General features: G+C 39.4%; 1 protein-coding gene across 14 annotated transcripts in view; it reads left to right on the forward strand.

Moving 5' to 3' along the window:
• magi2b (membrane associated guanylate kinase, WW and PDZ domain containing 2b) overlaps positions 1–14,544 on the forward strand; it is a 135,756-nt gene that overhangs the window by 106,330 nt on the left and 14,882 nt on the right. For 8 of the 14 annotated variants that reach the window (XM_060884430.1, XM_060884433.1, XM_060884434.1 and 5 more), the window contains 6 exons: positions 4,927–5,104; positions 8,062–8,097; positions 9,395–9,510; positions 9,965–10,160; positions 13,373–13,552; positions 13,747–13,932. In XM_060884430.1, the coding sequence (XP_060740413.1) occupies positions 4,927–5,104; positions 8,062–8,097; positions 9,395–9,510; positions 9,965–10,160; positions 13,373–13,552; positions 13,747–13,932 (892 nt within the window). The remainder of the gene's footprint in view (positions 1–4,926; positions 5,105–8,061; positions 8,098–9,394; positions 9,511–9,964; positions 10,161–13,372; positions 13,553–13,746; positions 13,933–14,544) is intronic. The other 6 variants (XM_060884438.1, XM_060884426.1, XM_060884428.1 and 3 more) reach the window with 3 other exon arrangements.

Here is a 14,544-nt window from a genome sequence, read left to right on the forward strand (position 1 = left end):
TTTCTGTATGTTATTATTCATCATTGTTATCAAGACGACATACGTCTTTTGTAAAAAAAAAAAAAAAAAAAAAAAAAAAAAAAAAAAAATAATAATTTCACACATTGTTTGGTAAATAGAATGTTGTGTTGTAAAAATCCCACATCTGCAGGATCTGAAATAGTCAAAGCAGCCCATTTGTTACCGACATCCATGCCACAGTTAAAGCCACAGAGATCACATTTTTTCTGTTTACGTTCTGGTGTTTGTGAAGCTTGAATCTGTCTGATTCTTTCGCACTGATGATGACACATGATTGGCTGATTCAATAACTACATAAAAGTACAGGTGTTCCTAATGAAATGGACATGTAGTACTGTATATACTTTATCTAATTTATTTAATAACAAGCTGATGGGGGGAAAAAGCTTTTTTCAGGGATCATGTCATGTCAAGTCACCCATATTACCTAATAGATGAAGATCACCAGGGCAGGTGAAGTAAGAGAACAGGTTCACAAATAAAAAAGAAAGAAAAAAAAGAATAGGTTCACAAATAAAAATGAAAGAAAGAAAGAGAAAAAAAAAACAGTTTATCAGCCAGAAAATCAAAGTAATACTGAATAACAAATAATAAAAACATTTTTGTGATTGGTTTGCAATAATTAAAAACAGTCTTAAAAAAGTTATAAAAAGACAGTTTAATTCGATTTAATTTTATTTGTATAGCACTTCGAACAACGGATTGTCTCAATGCAGCTTTACAGAACATAAAAAACATAATACAAAAAGTTTAATATTGTACAAATATTTAATATAACACAAAAGTTTAAGATTAATATTAATATTAGACATTTAAATACCAGTGATATCTTAGAAAAGTGTATTGTGACATTGCCACCATCATGTCACCAGCCCTGATATCTGAACTTAAATATAATCGCACTGAAGTTATTTTAAATCATTCTAAAGGAAATACATGAAGGCTTTCTTATTTGTCATGACAGAAGAAGAATATTGTTTCATTTACTGTAAAGTAAGAAAAAAAAAGAAAAGAAATCTCGATCTATCTGGATCATTGAATTGTTATAGAAACAGAAATAACAGTAATAGGCATTCAATTTCCACCGTCTTTTATGTAAGCTCAGAATGAAGGCGCAGGATTTTTTTTACCATTTGCTTTTGTGTAAAACAAAGACAAAGCCACACTAACAACAGTTGCCTAGATTTAGGGGAAGCTCGTCTCGGCCGCTTTGGATCTCGGTGTGAACGGCATTAGCAGGCAGACAGACCAGGAGTGAAAAGCTAACAGGTATCCGCTGAGATCCGTCATGCCTGAGGCATCAGACTGTGTCACTGCTGCTCTCCTGCCACACTTCACACACTCCTTCAGTGCTCAATCCATCTCCCACAGGGACAGCCCGATCTCTCAGAGCAGAGGAACAGAGTCAGAGCACAGGAATAATGAACTGCGTCGTCGTTACCGTGCACCGAATGCAATCGAGTTGCTGTCACTTTTACACACACCAATGTATATGTGGATATTTTTTGGCATATTTTACCGAGAAAAAAAAAAAAGAAAATTCAGCTCTGTGTGCAGGGGAAGTGATGCAATAACGTGTTATGCTCGTGTACTGTTGTCTGGAGATGCTTTGTGTGCACTGCATTTAAATATTAGTGAATCATCTGCTGCCACACAGGCTGGGATTCAGATACTGCAAATTCTGCTCCGTCTGCTAGATAAACCAAGTACTAGAGTAGAGAGAAGTTTCTTAAAACACACTGCAGCCCAAAGATTATCAACAACCTGCATGTGTTTGGTCAAACGTCAAGCAGTTGGATATGAATTGATTGAGTTAATGAGCCAACATTAAAGGGCAAATCTGAAACAATTCTAAATAAATCAGGGTTAAACAGCAATTAGATTCAAGTGCTTTTCTTTTTCATTCCCAAAAGTGAAGCAGGAAAATTTTTACATTTATGCTCTCGTATAAGAACGCAAAGCTTCTGTGAATATGCAAATGAGAAACAACCCCATGTCCTTCTGCCATGCTGACTCCGCCCCTTTCTGAAAGATGATGCTTTTACCAAAATCATATCCCACACTGTACCAAAGGACTGAATAAAACATTGGTAATTTATTAGAATGCTCAGTTAAGGTCTGGGGTTGTCTGATACTGAACCTCATTTTTCAGTCTTTATATTCAAACTAGCGTATCTCGTTGGTTTTAATTAAGCACTAATAGCACACAATATCTGTTTCTCTTCCAACTCATGCTAGCGAGTCTTTTATCTGTAGGTTTAACTGGTTTCCCCTTCAACTGCACCGCCATTTAAGCACATTTATAGTCCAATTTGGATCCGAACTCAACCTGTTAATACATCATTAAATAAATAACACAATTTAAGTCTAGGCCTGGACACTTTAATAGCTATTCTGTACCTTTGGGTTCTGACTGTGGTGCTAATAATCATTAACCCACACATTTCGCTACTTATTTGTTAGACCTAGTTAATAAACATGCCATGTGGTGTTTTAAAGCACAGATAGTGTGATGATGCACACAAACCTGATTCATGGTTGGTTTAGGGACCGAATAACAAAACGTATGATCAGCGTACAGAGCTTGATTGAAAGCTACAGGTCTGTGATTTACAGTAACTTTGTGGAGTTCTGGTTTAGATGTTGTTTTTATGACAAAAATGTGACTCTGTGTGGATTTGCTTTGTTTCGTGTCATAGATCTTTGCTAGATAAAGAAATGTATAGTATATATGTCTACACCAGCTTTTATTAGCACAGGCACCATCACCACCTTTCAGCTGTTAAAATTTAAGACAACACGAGGCAGTGTTTGTCTGCATTTATCTAATATTCTGTGAAGAATAGAATTTTTTTTTCCTTTTTTTTTTTTTTTTTTAGCAACACCAACATTTCTTAATCATCAGTGATATCTCTGAAACTTTGATATTCTTTCCTTCTCGTTGTCTACAAGGAGCCTATTAGATATAAGAATATAAAAACGAGGCGAGGCGAGGCGAGACTCGTGCTGCATTCCAAACAAAGCCGGCTGTATAAAGTTCTTGATATTTCTGACCCGATCGCAAAGTTTTGTGGTTCGTACATGGTAAAAAAAATCTCTGACCTTTTCTCAGCCAAAGAATAATAAAAAGGCTAATTAGAGTGAAATTGGAGTGATTATCATTTCACATCACCGTTTATATGAAAATCTACAGCTGAAATCAATTTTATTGTGATATTATTCTTTGTTAAACAGCTATAATTTGCTGACTAAGAGAATTCTCCATCTTGTGATTAACCTGTCAGCGTATTTAAATATCACCTTTGACTCAGCTCTGCATTTTAATTCATTAAAACTCAAACAACCTTATATCTCGATGAAAGATTTCTCTTTGTATTTATATCAGGAAGAGTATCTGTATTGTACACTCTTTGTGATAGAAATGAACCTGCATGCTAGTGTAAGTGGTTAATGTTAGTGTAGTGTCATATTATCAGACCCTTTGGAAATTAGTGGGGTTTTAAAAGTAGTACAGAAATAATATATCTATCTATATCTAAAAGTCTTTATCCCAAACAAAATAGATAACCATTCATTCATTCATTCATCTTCTACCGCTTATCCGAACTACCTCGGGTCACGGGGAGCCTGTGCATGATCTCAGGCGTCATTGGGCATCAAGGCAGGATACACCCTGGACGGAGTGCCAACCCATCGCAGGGCACACACACACACTCTCATTCACTCACGCAATCACACACTACGGACAATTTTCCAGAGATGCCAATCAACCTACCATGCATGTCTTTGGACTGGGGGGAGAAAACCGGAGTACCCGGAGGAAACCCCCGAGGCACGGGGAGAATATGCAAACTCCATACACACATGGCGGAGGCGGGAATCGAACCCCGACCCTGGAGGTGTGAGGCAAACGTGTTAACCACTAAGCCACCGTGCCCCCCAATAGATAATCAAATGAAATAAAATCATCAACAATGACTAATGTTTATTATTTTCAACTGATTTATCAAATTCAGGAGATGAACAACAGAAGCACAAGAAAAAACAGATTATTGCAGTCACTGGCTACGTAATACAGCTCTCAAAAATGCAGATGATTTACAACAAATGTGAAACACAAAAATTTAAACTGGGTGAATTTGGAGCTGAACACCTCACAAGGGTTAATGCCTCTGTCTATGTTGTCGACTTCACTAGTCAGGAATCCGACACTATCTGATGTTTCCTTCGCTTCTCCTGCTGTTCCTGGTATGAGTTGGTCACGAATTGAACAGAACTCAACATTAATACACCTTCAGCTAAATAAACAGCAAGTGTGTTTATTAAAAATGATCAGAAGCCTTCAGCTTTTCTGCTAATTGAACCCCGCTGCAGCAGTTTGAATCAATTTGCATGCTTTTAAAAATGAATGTGCTTAAATAGATGTGCAGGTGTTTAGCAGGACAAACTCCTCTAATGTGAAAACAAGCTTGGTTAATAAAGTGAATTATAATTATTAGAAAATGGGTTATTTGCGAAACATATTTGATTCCAGCTGCTTTTAGTTCAGTGAAATTTAGTTTGACTTTTTTTATATTTGTATAAAGTGCCTTAAAACCCAGTACTGAAATTATTACTGTGTGAAGTAACAGAATAAGAGAAAGAAGACATAAAATGGGACTGCATGGAACACACACACACGCATGCACACACACACACACACACACACACACACACACACACACACATACACACCAAGGATCCTTCCTAATAAAAAAAAAAGATAATTTAATATCAATATATTGGTTTATACTCAACAGTCTGAAAAATGTCCAGCATCAAGACACATAACCCTAGCATGGAGTAGAACTGGACCTAATGTGTGTGTGTGTGTGTGTGTGTGTGTGTGTGCGTGCGTGCATGCAGTGGGACCCCCAGGGAAGCCCTCAGACTGGTCTCTCAGCCCCTGGCCTTCCCCACACCTCTGCTCATGTGGGCCAGCCGCTCCACTGCACCTCTGCCCCTGACCCGGATGGAGCTCACCTCAGCAAACCCGACCCCTACGACCTCTACGAGAAATCTCGAGCTTTATACGAGAGCAGACGTAAGTCACACCAGCTTTCCAGAATAAACGCTTCCTCAAGAGGTTGGAAATGAGCCGTTCATTCACCTCCCTGTATCTTCACCATTTAAATCTCAGACGCTGCTCTGTCTGTCTGAGTGTGACCGAGTGCTGACCTCTGCACAGATCCTGTGTGTGTTTGTTTATGTGTGTGTATTAAACACAGTCACTTCTACATCAAGTTACTGTGGTCTATAAAAGAACAGCACTATTACCACAAGTGTTCACAGCTCGACATTAGTTCTACTTCCTTTGTAGTTGAATAAGCCTTTTTGTTTAGCACTAAACACTAGCTAACATTGAGATCTGTGCAGAATTGGGAAAGCAAACGTCGTAAATAGTAACCGTAAATCAGAGAAACCGGCACCAGATGTGTGTTTCTGATGCACACGGCATTGAGAAGCTTGCTGCTGGAGAAACAGTGCCTGGGTGAGTAACATCAAAATATTAAACATAAGAGATTTAAAAAAAAAAAAAAAGCTTATTCCAAAAAAAAAAAGAAAAAAAGAAAAAACAACTATAATATTATTTATTTTACTGTAACCCAAACAAAAACAGAAAAGAAAAGCCAGGATTTCCAAAAGAAATGCATTCATTCATACAGTTTCCAGGCTGATCTAAAGGGCACAATTATCCACTGTTTACAGAGCATAACTGTGCTGTCTGATATCTATAACTATGTGATATATAAGAATAAATCTTAAGTATTTCCTCCCTAATTTAGCCTAATACAGTGCTTAATGGCTCATATGAAAGTAGACAGGGCTTTAAGAGTTTACCTAGCCTATTAGGGGCAATATTTCATAGACAAGATCCAAAAAAATAAAGAAAATGGTGAGGCCATCCTTAAAAATATTATGGTTTGCGGTAACAGTAAAAAAAAACAAAAAACTTTTTTCAAGTTTCAATGCAAAAAAAAGTACAATTTTGGTGATGGTGATTACGTAGGTATGACTTTAAACAAATTAGCATATCGTGACGTCACTGACTGGGTCTTCAACCCGTGCCTTCGGATGCATCATTGCAAATTATTTTGATGCTGGGTGCAGTTTTTCCAGAACTTCGTGCCAAGTTAAAGCGGTGTCGAGCTGTTTTAATGAATTTTTTAGATGTATTATGGTCAGAGCCGATCTTGACCTCCCTGGGGCCCTAAGAAAAATTCTGCTAAGGGGCCCTCCTACCTGACCCGTGAGCCATGTAAACCATTTGCCACACATTCACACTTGCACTGTCAGCACTGCACAGCTAATTTAGCTAGTCAAATAGAGACTAGAGACAGAATCACATCAACTTAACTTTACTGTTATTTGCTCTTGCTGACATCAAACCTGAAGAGAACACAAGTTTACCTGATTGCTGTTCTCGCATTTCACTCTCATTTTGTTTCTTTTTTCACTTTTCATGGCCAGATGGATAGCTCCGCTTCATATTGTCATCTACACAGTAAACATTAACACGCGCTGTAAATCGAGGCAGGGGGAGGCGGGGCCTTGCGTAATTTGCGGGGCCCTACGCAACTTGCGTAGTGAGCGTATAGGGCCGATCGGCTCTGATTATGGTGCCCGAACCTGCAGCCGCAGCCATCATTACCAAGCGTGAACCATTGACTATGACAGTGAATGAGAGCATGAGGCGAAGCGAACGCACAGGCCATAGTGTGACATCCGTTAACCAATAGTGTAAACATAGATGATGTCACGGGTTTTTATTTAAAAGAAAGAACGTAGCCTTCGTTTGTATGTAGGCCTGGGCAATTTATATATTTACAATACTTACTAAAATATAATTAATATTATTTTATTGCTTTTGTAGTAGTTGTTTGAAGAGTAAAAAAAAAAATTGGCCGGTCTTAATGCAAATTTACAACCCGCAAGTCGGTCGGACTTAAAGCAAAAAAAAAATAATAATTTGAGTCGGTCCTAAATTCACAGGGTCGGTCGGGTTACGGCAACGGTTACGGTTTTGTTTTTTTTTTTCCAAAAAATAAATATTTCTTCAAAGTAAAATGTGACATCAAACCCAATCCTGCTCTCTGAGATGCTAGTGCTTGTTTATAATATTCAATTCAAGTTTAATTCAAGTTTATTTGTATAGCGCTTTTTACAATGGACATTGTCTCAGGAAGCAGTGGCAAGGAAAAACTCCCTTAGATTGTTAAAGGAAGAAACCTTGAGAGGAAACAGACTCAAAGGGGAACCCATCCTCATATGGGTGATTACAAATATACAGTCAGACAAGTGTTGTATTGGTGTAAGGATCATATATCATAGTTACAGTGATAAAATCATTCATTTGTTTAAGCTGACTGAAAGTCGATTTCCGTTCCATCAGCACAATGGAAAAACAGTGTACTGGTAAAAAGGGTTAAGTATTTAAAGTTAAAGATCTGACATTTAGCTGTAGATTGAGTCCAGCGTCATGTTTTAAATTTGCATATTATGAAAGCATAAATTTGCGATATGATTAAAAAAAAGCAGTTAGCTGGGAATCCCCGAAAGTCACTGTTATATTCTTGTAACGTGACGATATCATTCCCGATCTATCAGTCACCTTGTCACGTATGCTTCTCTTATGGGAAATTTTAAGCATGTAGTAGAGAAAAGGAGACCCAGAAAGTCAAAAAATAGACAGAAAGTCTTGTGATATTAGTAACAGCGCTGCTAGTTGATGACTTAAAGCTTTTGACTGATTTAGCGTTACTTTGGTCACTGCAGACCTGGTCTTCAGTAAGTCCACGCTTCAGCTGTGTCAAGCCGAGGTCATTACAGCTTACATTCTTCTTGCTGTGAAGTAATCGCGCTTATATTATGTAACCGCACACACATTTGTCTGTAATCACATGTGAATGAATACCAATCTACACTATTCATCTACACACAAGCGCCATTTAGCGTTAAAAAGCCGTACTGATTACGATCTCCACGCTATTTTTCTTGCAGAGCCGGGCCCACTGCGTACGCTGGCTGACTCTACAGGCAAGTCCATTATGCAGCAATTTGTTTTCCCATGTTATTCTGTGTGCACCCGGTTGTTTCATATTCAATAGCTTATACGTCTGTCTACGTTATATTCCCAGTGGATACCAGGGCTGTTTTTCCCCCCATATGTAACAGAATGACTGCTCGGTACTACATCATAAGATTCGGCACCGCCGTGTGTACTGTGTGTCAGGTGACCTACATACCGTCTGTACACAAAAGGAAGGGAATTAATGAATTATTAATGATTTTCTAAAAAACACATGATTCGCACTGCTGGGATATTTCTTCCCTAACTGGCTTTTGGAGTCTGTGCATGTCATATATTTACTAACATAGAGACTGAACACAGAAAAAGAATTTTTTTTCTAATCTAATTTTCAATAAAATTGTAGTACTGCTTGATAGTGGGGGTGAAGTATAAAGTCGACATAAACAAAAGTAACGAGCCGAATATCTCGTCCAAATAACTAGATATAAATGAGGCATTGGGAGATGGAGAGTTCAAATTAAATAGCATGTTTTTAATTGGAATTAAAGACATAATACGATAAATTAATAATGGGTTAATAAAAAAAACTTTGAATTATTATAATTATTATTATAGTTGTTGTTTTTTTTTGTTATTTTGTTATAGAAATAATATAGAAATCTTCAAGGTATTGAGCATTTACTTCCTTATTAAAACATATCAAAATTCTAAAACCTTCTGCTAATTTCCAACGTTAAATGAAAAAAGAATTTCAGATTTTCACTGCGATCTCAGACTTTTGGATCCCACCGTATGCAAAGTGTCAGCATTACTAAAAAAAAACATGACAAGCTGTCTGCAAACCCGGGTAAAACCTCCACTCAATAAAAGTTACAGTTATTTGAAATTCTTCGTTCATCCATCTTCAGAAACTGCTTTATCCTGGTTAGGGTTGTAAAGATCTGCATGCCAGGAACACAGATTGAGATGGGAATACACTCTGGATGTGGACACCAATTCATTGTAGGGCATCATGCACACATTCAGTAACAAATAGCGGTTTCGTGTAGTTAGCATGAGCCAGTTCACTTAGAGGCATGTCTTAGAGAGGTGAGAACATGTAGATCACAATGCCATGAGTTTATGATCAATAAAATCAAGACCTTGATGTTTTCATTGTGATTGTCTCCCAAATTAATTGATTAACACAGTTTAACTGGATAGACATTTTTAAATCTGGCTGGTCCTAAAACTTTTTTTTTTCCAATTCAGTTTTTAAAAGCTTCCAGGCAGTTTATGAACGTAGCGCCTCTGTTTCTTCAGGTGTGGAGTACCAGGAGGTAGAAGTTCACCTGCTGAGAGAGAAGACAGGCTTCGGGTTCCGCATCCTCGGAGGAGACGAGGCGGTGCAGGCTGTGAGTCCGGAGGCCCGTGACAAGGCTCGTATGGGGCAACTGAGGAGATCTCAGCAATCCGTTTCCCTCATTCCAGCTCTAGAAATGAGAGAGAGACAATTAGATAGAAGTTGCAAATATGAGCTTTATTGAGAAGGTTGAATTATACCAGAACAGCAGGCGATTGTTGGGAGCCGAACTGCTTTCCTTTGCTGTCTCTTGGCAGGACAGAGCTTAGCTTGTCATCTTCAGCACTTCTTGCTGCATAATAATTGCTTGTTACGGTGGGTAGAGCTGCCCACTCAGTTGCACCTTTTAATCTAGCTGTGACTAGCACTCCAGATAAAGCCTACAAGCAAATTAGCAATAACGGATCGTCTGGGGCCTAAAAAAACAAACCGCTGCTTCTTCATGCCACCTCACTGTGTTTGTTTTATAGTAGTACAAAGCCCCGTTGTCTTCATATTAATATATGATCGCCTCTGATCAACTGTCACAGATCGTAATTGGAGCGATTATCGAGAACAGCCCTGCGGAGCGGGACGGCCGTCTGCGTCCGGGTGATGAGCTGGTGTCAGTGGACAGGATGCCGGTGGCTGGTCGACCGCACAGCTACGTCATCGACCTTATGCATGCTGCGGCTCGCAACGGCCAAGTGACGCTTACTGTGAGACGCAGAGTGATGCCTCATCCCGGTGAGTTCCGTCAGCTCTATCCGAATAATGCGCCTGTCCGATAATACAGGCCATTATTTACCAATCAGCATTGCTGCACTGCATTTCACAAAGTCGAAATAAATATTAATGTTTGCACTGGCACTGTAGCTAGACCCAAGATCAGAAGATCAGTATTTCTCTCTCTAGAGGCTTCTGTCCTCCTTTTTAACCTGAGTAACTGTAGGTGACTGATCTACTACCGCTACTACTATGGTGCTACTGATTTATTTAATCAGTGTGTGACTGACATCTGTGAGGTCATGAGGAAGACATGACATCAATGTTAAGCTCTCAGGCTCTTCTGGTAGGTCCAGACATTCCTCACTCTTGTAGCTACACTCATTTTCTATTTGTTTCCTTGGAGCTAATAAATAATTCATAGTAGTTCCTAAATAATGCTTCAAGATCAATAACTTGTCAGGTTAAACAAATCCAAAATCAGGGAAATCCCAAAAGGGCAAATGCAAAGACAGGGTTACAAAAACGGCTCATGGGCAAAGGCGTAAATCAGGAAATCAGGGTGAGACAAAGACAAAACCCAAAAAACAGATAGCATGCAAAGAACAGGATCATGAGATATAGTAACGTCATGGACTAAATCTCACAGAGACTGTACTTCACCAAGACTACGACATACACAAGGGTTTAAATAAATGAACTAATCACAGGGCAAAACTCAAAACAGGTGCAGTAACCAGACACAGGACATGGGAGGAGACACAGGACAAACGCCGGCGCACTGTGGGCTGCGTGTAGCTCGGCTCACAGCTCTAGGAGGAGATTACTGAATTAATTGAATTAATTGCTAATTAACTAATTAACTGACAGCTGAATAATAAGCAAGGGTGTTAAGGGGTTTATCTCAAAGAGCAAAAGATTATTGCCAAATAATGCATTATTATTTGCATGTAGAGCAAAAGATTATTGCCAAATGAAATTCAATTTCTGGTTATTTATAAAAAAAATGTATACACCACATTAAGGTCTGATTTTTACAACCCAGACGCACAGTAGTGTGATCAGCTTCTAGATCTCTCCAAACGGTTTGTTTACGCAGGCTGAGGAATAAACAGCAGCACAAATGAAAAAGGCTGTTTGCGTGTGATTAGGACTGATGAAGTGTGCAATGAAGTTAAATTCAATTTTAAAAATCCACCATAAATACTGAAGCAACAATGAAGGAGCTCATTCTCACTCACCTGCCTTTAGAGATGTGGTTTTCTGTTTGTGATTCCGGTTCTTTTGTTTTTTCCCAGTTTGACTATTTCCCAGTTCTCACCCACTAGTTTCACATGACATCTAGTGGAAGTGGAGGCTAACACGTGCTCCTCTGAGACAGATGAACCAACACAGGACAGTGTTAAAGGAAAGCATTATCTGCCTTCTTCTGCATACACATTCACACAGATGTATATGACTGGCAAGAGTGAGAAAGCTTAACTTCCCTCCCACACAGAGAGCACGACCACTTAGCTCTCTTTAACTTCAGATTCAGACTCACAGCTGCCTTTGAGTTTTGCCCCTGCCTTACATTTTGCCCTCCACTGTCCTGTTTGATCTCTGTAAGTTTTTTTTTTTTTTTAAGTCTGCTGGTTTTCTTCATGTATTTGCAGGACATTTTCTACCAAAAGAAAACTAAACTGCACCTTGAGCTGAGAAAAAAAAAACCTTTTCATAAAATAATTTAAAACAAAAAACTTTAGAAAGTGTTTTGCTGTGTGCAGCAGTATTTTATTATGAATTTTTATTATGTTCTGGACCCTTTTTTTACACACAGTTTCTTCACTCGCAGTTAGCAAAGTAGATTAAACTGAACCTATATGATTAAACACTGATAATTGAAAAATGTTGTTGAAAAATTGATGTGTGGGGGCCGTGGTATAATCAGTGAACTGATTAAAACACATTTTAGTAAAGCTAAGGCCTTATTATTAACATGAATGACAAGACGTTATTAGAGGAATATTCATTCATTCATTCATTCATTCATTCATTCATTCATTCATTTTCTACCGCTTATCCGAACTACCTCGGGTCACGGGGAGCCTGTGCCTATCTCAGGCGTCATCGGGCATCAAGGCAGGATACACCCTGGATGGAGTGCCAACCCATCGCAGGGCACACACACACACTCTCATTCACTCACGCACTCACACACTACGGACAATTTTCCAGAGATGCCAATCAACCTACCATGCATGTCTTTGGACCGGGGGAGGAAACCGGAGTACCCAGAGGAAACCCCTGAGGCACGGGGAGAACATGCAAACTCCACACACACAAGGCGGAGGCGGGGATCGAACCCCCAACCCTGGAGGTGTGAGGCGAACGTGCTAACCACTAAGCCACCGTGCCCCCCTTAGAGGAATATTATTCAATTAAATTGAGATTTGGAGCAGAAGGGTTCAATTTCTAGAATTTTTAAATGTTTATGTCTTTCTATAAGGGAAATATTTAAAAGGGAAAAAGACTGATTATTAGCTCATTATTAAGGCTTTGGACTTTAAATCCCAGAGCCGCCAAGCTGCTACTGCTGGGCCCCAGAGCAAAGCCCAGAAACTGCTCAGTTTATAAATAAATGTGAGTTGCTCTGGATAAGGACATCTGCCAAATGCTGTAATGTAATTACTTTATAGAACAGATCTGAACAAATGAAAGTGCTGCACTGTGAGTGTGAGACCGATTGAGTCTAAAATGTTTACCATCAAAAAAAAGCCAGCAGAGCACTTTATTAGCATCCAGTGTCAGTACTACTGCAGACTCGGAGAATTAAGATGCTATTGTGTACGGCATAGTGGTCAGGGATGGCAGTTTCTGTGGTTTCAATTGGACACTATGCTGCAGCGAAGTCATCATGCGTCCTGCGGCCAACTCAATCTATTAATGTGTCTGTAAGGCTGATGGATATTTAACATGTATTAACATTTGTATTTTAAATATAAATTTGCATCATCACCATAGCAAGTCGGAGGAGCCAAATGATCAACATATGCCACATTTAAACCCTAACATTTGGACATTATTTCAGTGCTGAAAGGCAAACAGGATTGCGGGTTCGTTCACTGACAGTTGCTGACTCTTTAATTGGTCTGTCATTCTGTCTCTGGTCAGAAGAGCATAGCTTTCCTCTGTTTAGTACGTTAAAGCCTATATTGAGCGGTGAGTCAGACTGTGATTGCTGCCCCCTGCAGGCCAGCCCTGTGGAGAAAACGGATCAGCAGCCAATCAGAGCAGCTCTCCTCGAGGTCGAGCCGTGTGTCCAGTCAACCTGCCGCCCACCACCGATGTAGTCATCCACCGCAAAGAAACCGAAGGCTTCGGCTTTGTCATCATCAGCTCTCTGAACAGACCGGAGAACACCGCCACAATCTGTTAGTCTCTGTTTCCTTCTTTCGCTTGCTTAACGAGACATACAGCACTCTATTTTTGGGGTGAAAAGGTTGATAGATCAGATTACAGATTGTCTGAGCTGTAATGCAGGTTTCACTCATTTAAGTGATTTATATATACTTGATGTTTATGTTCTCCCTGTGAATTAAGACTGATCTCGCACGCTTCGTTTTAGCTGTACCACACAAAATCGGCCGCATAATCGAGGGCAGTCCGGCTGACCGCTGTGGGAAGCTGAAGGTTGGCGACCGCATCATGGCTGTCAACAATCAGTCTATTATCAACATGCCTCATGCTGACATTGTGAAGCTGATCAAAGATGCAGGACTCACTGTTACTCTGCACATCATCCCCGAGGAAGGTCAGGGGGAAAGTTTTACAATGTTTAGGATGTTTTTCTGCATACTGTTCTCTCTGATGTAGGGAATAAAAGTGAGGTTATATTGTCCTTGACTTGTAATGTTATGGGTCAGTGTTAGAGCTTGGCTTCAGTCACTTCCGTAATGTCATGATGTATCCAAATAACAGAGATGGGGGACTCGAGTCATATGACTTGACTCGAGTCAGACTTAAGTCGCAAATTTGAGACTTGAGACTTGCTTGACAAATATTTCAAAAATAATCGACTTGACATTGACTTGACATTCATGACTTGAGACTTGACTCAGACTTGAGTTAAATGACTCAGAGATGGGGGACTCGACATGACTCGAGTCAGACTTAAGTCGCAAATTTGAGACTTCCTTGACAAATATTAAAAAAAGACTCGACTTTGACTTGACATTCATGACTTGAGACTTGACTCAGACTTGAGTTAAATGACTCAGAGATGGGGGACTCGACTTGATTCGAGTCAGACTTAAGTCGCAAATTTGAGACTTGCTTGACAAATATTAAAAAAAGACTCGACTTGACTTTGACTTGACTTTCATGACTTGAGACTTACTTGTGACTTGCACATGTGTGACTTACT

Source organism: Tachysurus vachellii, chromosome 13 (assembly GCF_030014155.1).
Source record: "Tachysurus vachellii isolate PV-2020 chromosome 13, HZAU_Pvac_v1, whole genome shotgun sequence".
In the NCBI taxonomy this organism is placed as follows: domain Eukaryota; kingdom Metazoa; phylum Chordata; class Actinopteri; order Siluriformes; family Bagridae; genus Tachysurus; species Tachysurus vachellii.